Below are 7,914 nucleotides of genomic sequence, written 5' to 3'. Positions count from 1 at the left end.
TTTAGTTTGTGATTCAACATGTAATAATACAAAGAACATTATTATTTGTTTTAACTTTGAATTTTATACTTGATTTCCTATCTAAAAAACAATTTGATATTCCATTTTCTATCTATTATATATACTACAAGGATGAAAAATATAATTAAATCTAGAAATATAACTTAAATTAAGAGGAATATAAAAAGAGAGTAAAAATAAAATTATTTCTTGGGAATTTTTAAGGTTTCACTCTCTCCTTATTGGTCCATTTAGCATTTATTTTTAATTAAAATATTTATTTTTAATTAAACCAAATATCTAACACATTTACTCATATACTTTAATTCATACTTGAAATCCACACTTTAATATTAAATTTTAACTTAAATTATATAACCTTTCAATTGACTATTTGTTTCCTCCATTTAACTTCAATTAACACACTATAAAATATAATTATAAGTCCTCTGATTTAATTATTTTAGAATTGTAACTTACATCATATTTTATCCTATAAATACTCATTTTTACATCCTCCTCTACCATATCTGATATTCTCAATATTTGTTTTGTTAAATTTTTAATGTTCTTACATGGGTTGAAAGCTCAATTAAGATATCATTGTAAGAGCTTGATTATATATTTGGTTAAAACTTTTGTTTTCAATTATATTTCTTCTTTATTTTATGTACTTCTTCATTTTTTCATTGTTTTTAATACTATTAAATGTATAATACATATGTATAATAATATTTTATGGCTATAAGGAAATTACTTTATCGATGGGATTCAAAAATATTGATTTCTGACCATCGCACCATAAGAAAATCAAGCTAAATAAACCATTTTCATTGTTTTACTTTATATTTTTTTTTCCTTTTTCACATATTCATGTATATTTATTTTATTTTCAAAGTATGTAATTATTTTAACAAAATATTGTTTTGTTATATTCAAACCAATTTGTAAGACATTGAAATAAATAAAATTTTATACACAAATGAAGGTAATTTTTGTGTATATTTATAAGTTTACACACATATTTGGATAAATTTCAACATTTTTAGTGGTTGTTTTGATAAAGTTTGAAAAGGGGGTAAATTTAAAAAAGTGGTATTTTTAAAGGGGTATTTTTTAAATTCTCCCAATATCATTCCTATTTTTATCATTAACAATATTATTGTTTTATCAAAAATACTTAAAAGTACTAAAGAAAATTACTATCAAAATTGATTAATTGAACAATTAATCAACGAATAAATTCAAAAGATATGAATGTATGCTTCTATTGTATGATTTAAATAAATAACATGTAAAAATATCATAAGCATTAAAATTTATTTAATCTATTTTTTAAAAGTAATAAATAAATTAAAATAATTAAATAAATATACAACAACCCGTGCATATGCGCGGGACATTACCTAGTTAATAAGAAGATAGACATTCAATATAAATCCGCTGTGCAACTTTTAAAGCCCACGTAAGTGGTGTTTTTCTTTTATATTTTCTGTTATGCAATTTTTGTAAATCATATACCATGATTGTTCAGAACATTAAATACCAAATCAAAAATCTTATAATCAATACATGTAATCAAAGCTTTCTAGCAATCATATAATACAATCTTAGCTATATACTAAATTTTCGCAAATTATTAATTTCGAAACTTATTATTTACCAAAAATAAATGAAATTAAAAAATATTCGGCTTCCTTATCAAGCAATCGTATATTCGGAATACAAGCTATCCTAACAAACGAACGTATCTATAAATACATGTCGTAAAGCGACTCATACAATCACCAAATGCACATCTCTCCACTCTAAAAAGCAAAGCTAATCATGTATGCATCTTTCTTAGTCCGTCATGAATTGAAACCATAGAATGAAGAAATATAAAGAGGAACCAGAGATAGTCCAACTAGGAAGGAAATGAGGGACAATGCATTGTAGGTCATGTGGTGACGCTGGACACAATGCAGCTAGATGTCTGAAATTTTCTGAGGAGAAGAAGAGTAAGAAGCAGGACACAATGCAACCAGCGGAGGCATGTTTCGAGTATTTTTGTCTTTTATTTTTTTTAGCTTGCTCTGTTTCTTTTTTTTTTTTCTCCTTTTGTGTCTGTTTTTTCTTGGCAATGTTTGTGTTTCGAGTGTTGTTGTATCTGTTTTCTTGGCAGGTTTGAAGTGTTTGCAAGTTGTTGTATCTGTTTTTTTGTGACTGTTTTTATTGTCTGCAGGTTTTGTACTGTGTCTGATTTTTGTTCTACGGGTTTTTGTTTATTTTTTTAGTATCTCCAGATTTTGTTGTGTCTTTCTTTTTGTGATTGCAGGTTTTTGTGTTGGTTACATTCTTATTTTTTCCTTTGTAGCTACAAGATTTAAAAGTGTGAGTTGAAACACTTACACAAAGTCAAGGACTTGAAATACTCATACTCACACAAGATAGCAGCCAATGGGAGTCATAGCTTATATGTTCTAAGTGTGGTTTTCTTTGTCTTTTGGATTTGGCTTATGTAGTGAGATTGTTTTATCTCTTTTCGGATTTGGATGTATTTTTTTCTGACTCAGTTATAAAATTTATACGGATTTAATTGAAACTAGATTTGTGTTGACTTTTTTTTTTTGGCTTTGGCATTACGAAAACACATAGGATGAGTCACAATTACATAGACATGCAGAAAGTCAGTCACATGTTAAAAACAATCCTACCAAACCATACCTATATAATATGTGATGTAAATGATCCCGTGCCATTGTAATATATATAGTGGTGGAGAAAAAAGACGGCGACTTAAACCTAGAGTTGTGATGAGCATGGGGATGAATTTAAGAATATTTTTAAAGATCTTGGAAATGGCAATTTGAGATCATGAACGGAGGTATATTCCAAATATATACGTGGTGGCAGTTATTGTTCTTTCTCAGTTTTGATCATATATGAATATTTGATTGCTACAATGGTGGAGTGATGTAGATACGCCTAGATTAAGGGGATGAAGTTTCCATATTTGTTTTGTTTTATTATTATTGATGCTATTGCTTTGATTATTCTTTCACATCAGATTTGGAAAACTGAGAGATATAATTACTTTAATCTAATATTAATTTTTATTGTTTGCACAAGTTTATAGTTTGCTGGATATAAAGAATAGAAACAAGTCTTATTATTGAGCTAAAATTGTCTTTGAGAGGCAACCCAACTTTAAAGTACGTCCTCAAATTTGGATTTTCCTTGTTGCAAGAAGCAAAACCTGTTACGGAATAGGCGATCGATGAACTTGACAAGCGTCTCCGGAGGTGGCGGATTGTTGCCATGATGCCTACTGTTCGGTTTACTCCAAATGGAGTGGATTGCGGCTTGGAGAGCATACCTAAGAATGAAGCGGGTTGAGTATTTGAAAGATTGTCCGGAAATCAGCGTAAGAAGAGCATCATAATTAGTTGTGTAATAGTTCAGCAATATCTTTCAAGCAAGGTGGTCCCATACACGAGATGAGTATAGCTGCATTCGAAAAACGGATGGTTTCGAGATTCTGAAGGGGCGTTAGAAATTTACAAAGCACACACGTGGGTGAGGCTCCAACATTCCAAGCTTGCTATCTACCACATATAGTGAGAGAGATAGAAAGCTTTGACGTTTAGTTTTAGTTTTTAAGTTATATTCCTAAACATAATAAGATAGTTATTCATATAAAAGTTTGTCATTCGGTCTAAATGCTACATGAAGAACATAAAAGTTTCTTCTCAACTTATTCAGTTAAGTCTATCCTTATAATTTTGCTTCGTCCGTCGATATCTTTATTTGTTAAAAAAACAAACAGCCAAGTTCTACTATATGTGAACCTCTTCTTTAATCAAGCTCGAAAGGTTTCATATTGTTGCGTATTCAGGCTTGACAGTGGGGTTGGCTTGAGACGGGAACTGATTACGCCGGTCAAAGAGTTCAAAATCTTGCTGTCGATCCGAACCTGAGCAAGAAAAGTCCAACAGATTTCGAGCAAGCTACTTAACCTTTCGGAAATACTGACTTTTGTCCCATTTTTTATTATTTAATTTTTTAAACTATAAAATTAAAACTTTTAATAATATATTTCAAACTAAGCTGCATGGAATCGGGAGCGGGTACGCGGAATCGGAAGCGTTTGGAAGCGCAGAAGCGAATTTTAAAAAAAAAATAGGAAGCGGGTACGTGTTGGAAGCGTATAGATATATATGTATATATATATATATATATATAATGTCAAACACATAATCAATATTAACTATAATATGTATATATATATATATATCTATATATATATATATATATAATGTCAAACACATAATCAATATTAACTATGACAAAAAAAAATCATATTAATAAAATGTTGAGACATACTCAATGTAGTTATATTTTTGAAAAACAAATTTTATTAGCTTTTAAATATTAAACGAATACAAATATATTAATCCACAGAAAAGTGACAAAAAAAACAGATTCAAAATGAAAAAAAAGACTTCTCCAGCTTTTCATTACCTTTGTTTATTTTTACGTAAATATATTTTACTTTCTAGTTTCTACGTTTGTAAAATAGATTTAAGTTGGGTCACAATACAAACTGAAAGTCCTGGCCCAAAATAACTTGTGATTTTTTTTGTTTCATCTTCTCCGATCTAACATCATCACGCTTCCGATCTTAACACTACGACCGCTTCCAACTCTGAAACGTGTGATTCCATCGCGCTTCCAATTACTATATTTAGGAATCGCGATTCCGAGGCAATTCCGAGCGCTTCCTATCGATTCCGGTTCCGATTCCGGTTCCGATTCCGTTTCTGAAGCGAGAAACGCATCACTTCACACGCTTCCGTGCAGCGTAGATTTCAAATGGTTTTCGAAAGACACTTTTGTCTGGACTAGTGTTACAAAACTAGATCCATAGAGAAAACAAATTAATTAAGGGAGAATTACTTAGATAGACCACAATTGTATGTTTATTCCTTAAACAGCCAAATCTTTTTTTTATTCCTTAGATGTTTAGTGGGATGGGTGTAATTACAATAAACACCCTTTGTCTGTTTTCACTTAAAATTGCCACATCATCATCGACAGTTATTCTTTCATTAATTATCAAAAAGGAAACTGAACAGTTCCTTTATTTTTCGTCACTGTTTACAATTTAAAAAAAAAAAAAAAATTTCTCTCTCGCGAAAGACAACTTCCTCGCCGCCGACGAAGACAGTACTCGCCTTTTACACAGTACTCGCCGCCGACGAACCATTACGCTCTCTCTGTTTCGCTCTTCATACTTGCCTTCAGTCGCTGTGAAGAGAAGAAGTCGCCGTGAGTGAGTCGTCGTTTCGTTGCTACATTCAAGACCTTTCGTATTCCGGTAAGTGTCGAACTGTATTTAGAGTTTTTCCGACTATAATCGTGTTTGTTTTTGCTTATTATGGCTGATTGTCGCCGTCGTTTGCTCTATTCATTCGACGGCTGAGTTACATTATTCTTGACAGCTGATTTGTCAGATCTATAGATTCGACGACTGAGTTACTTATCATGTTATGGCTGAGTTACTTATCATGTTATGGCTGAGTTGTCTTAGTTTGTTATTGATGCGGCTGAGTTATAATATTTGTTATGGCTCACTTATTAACTTGTTTTAAGTTGTGGCTGAGTTATAGTTTATGTGATGGCTTAGTTATAGTTTATGTGATGGCTGAATTATAGTTTATGTTGTGGCTGAGTTATAGTTTATGTTGTGGCTGAGTTATAGTTTATGTTGTGGCTGAGTTATAGTTTATGTTGTGGCTGAGTTATAGTTTATGTTGTGGCTGAGTTATGATGTGTTTATACTTATTTCAGATGGCTGCAGAACAAGCAATGCGTTACCCACCGAGACTTTACGAAGAAGGGATGTCTAGCCTCAAGAATAAAAGCATGTGTACCTATTTTAGGATGGCAGATTTCCCTGGGGTTAGGGAATCAATTGGACAAGACGCGTGGGATGAGATCAAGCAATTACCTCTTGGAATAGTTGCTAAATTAGTTGAAAGCAAATTTGTTTGGTCTGCTAAGACTGTACACTATCTATTGTGTAGACAGTTGAGAATTAAACACAAAGAGCTTTGGTGTTTAGTTGGTGGCCAGCCTATAAGGTTTGGTTTGAATGAATTCACTCACCTCACGGGGTTAAACATAGATCCAACTCCATCAGAGAAGTTTGAACCTTCAGTTGACTTCAAACAGTTCTTAACAGAAGAATTGAAAGTTCCTGGTGGGGAAGGTCCAACATATGATGAGCTACTTAAAGGATTATTAGTGTGCCGGTCATGGTCTGTTGAGAAGCGCAAGTGGTTGGGGCTATTGATTTTTCTAGCCATTGGACTCTACTGCGTGCATCATAACTCACGGATACCATTTGAAGCTGCGAAAATAGTTTCTGATGATAAAGCCGTGAAGGCTTATCCATGGGGTCGGGTCGCATTTGAGACTATGGTTGATAATGTCAAGTGCTTGAATCCTAGAGGTAGTTCGTACACCCTTGGTGGGCCGGATTACGTGTTACAAGCTTGGGCATATGATTCTATCAAATGCTTAGGAGAGCGATTCGGGAATTTAGTCGAGAATGAAGACATCCCGTTGTTTCGATGGCCTGGAACCCGTACACGTTCAGCATTAGATATGGCCATTGCTGAAGATATTAAAAAGTATAGTAAGGTAATATTATCTGTTTTAAATGGCTGACTTATATTTTAGTGATTTCTGTTTTATGTTATGACTGAGTTACGATTTAGTTATGGCTGAGTTATAATTTTGTCACGGCTGAGTTATATATTAGTAATGGCTGAGTTATAGTTTAGTTACGGCTGCGTTATAATTAAGTTATGGCTGAGTTATAGTTTAGTAATGGCTGAGTTATAGTTTAGTAATGGCTGAGTTATGTATTTGTTTTGTCTTTATGAGTTATACTTATTGATGTTTGTCTTCTAATGTAGCTACGTGTGAGTACAATGGTGATGAAGGGTGATGTAAGTGAGCTTTTTCATACGTGGCCAAATCAGACAGAAGAAGACCCACAACTTGTCAACTTGGTCAATGACATACATGAAGAAAAGCTTGTTAAAGGTTTTTGGGATGTGACAGTGAAAGAGGACAAGAAGAAAGCTGGAAAAGTTAGAGCAGCGGTTGAGTCTGAATCTCCCGCTAAGAAGCAGAAAGTTGAAAAGGGTGGTGATTCTGGTGCAGAAGATGCACAAAAGAAAAAGAAGAAGAAGATAAACGAGGAGGTAAAGCCTCATGAACAGAAGAATAAGAAGAAGAAGAGTGAGGAGGTAAAGGTAAGTTATATGTTATATAGTCATATAACTTTGTGTATGTTTTGATTATCAATTTTTGTGTATGTTTTGCAGGCTGATAGTGAAGAGGACGATGCTGGTGGAAAGGCGTCACTTAAATTACTCGTGGGTATGGTTTCAGAAATGAAATCAAGTATTGAGACCATGAAATCAAAGGTTGAGACCTTTGATGATAAGTTCACACGTGTTGATGAAGAATTCGTCAAGATGAAAGGCCTAATTTCTTTCGTTGCCAGAGGTGGAGGCCTAGCTGGTCTCATGAGTGGAGACAAAAACATTCAGAATGACGACACATTACCACTCAAGAGCATCTCCAATATCAGAATCAGGGAAGCTTTTGGGAAAAAAAAAAGAACAGACACCTGAAATTCAGAAGAAACCGTCAAGCCAAGAGTACTCTGTTACTAGTCCCCCGGTAAGCTGAGTTCTCTTAATTTTATGTAATGGCTGAGTTATTCGATGTTTTTACTTAGTTATTTATGTTATGGCTGAGTTATCAAATACATTACGGCTGAGTTGTTTATGTTATGGCTGAGTTATCAAATACATTACGACTGAGTTGTTGAATGTTATGGCTGAGTTATGAGTT

At 33.0% G+C, this 7,914-nt stretch overlaps 1 protein-coding gene across 1 annotated transcript; it reads left to right on the top strand.

Annotated features, from left to right (window-relative positions):
* Window positions 1-5,832: 5,832 nt before the first annotated feature.
* LOC111830960 lies at window positions 5,833-7,691 on the top strand. Its single transcript, XM_023783877.1, has 3 exons — window positions 5,833-6,687; window positions 6,966-7,307; window positions 7,380-7,691. The coding sequence occupies exons 1-3, from the start codon at window positions 5,833-5,835 to the stop codon at window positions 7,689-7,691; spliced, it is 1,509 nt and encodes a 502-aa protein (XP_023639645.1).
* Window positions 7,692-7,914: the final 223 nt, after the last annotated feature.

The sequence above is a fragment of the Capsella rubella genome, unplaced genomic scaffold, assembly GCF_000375325.1.
Source record: "Capsella rubella cultivar Monte Gargano unplaced genomic scaffold, Caprub1_0 scaffold_4, whole genome shotgun sequence".
Taxonomy (NCBI): Eukaryota; Viridiplantae; Streptophyta; class Magnoliopsida; order Brassicales; family Brassicaceae; genus Capsella; species Capsella rubella.
Note: the sequence above shows the minus strand (reverse complement) of the source record. Positions and strands in the feature narration are given on the sequence as shown.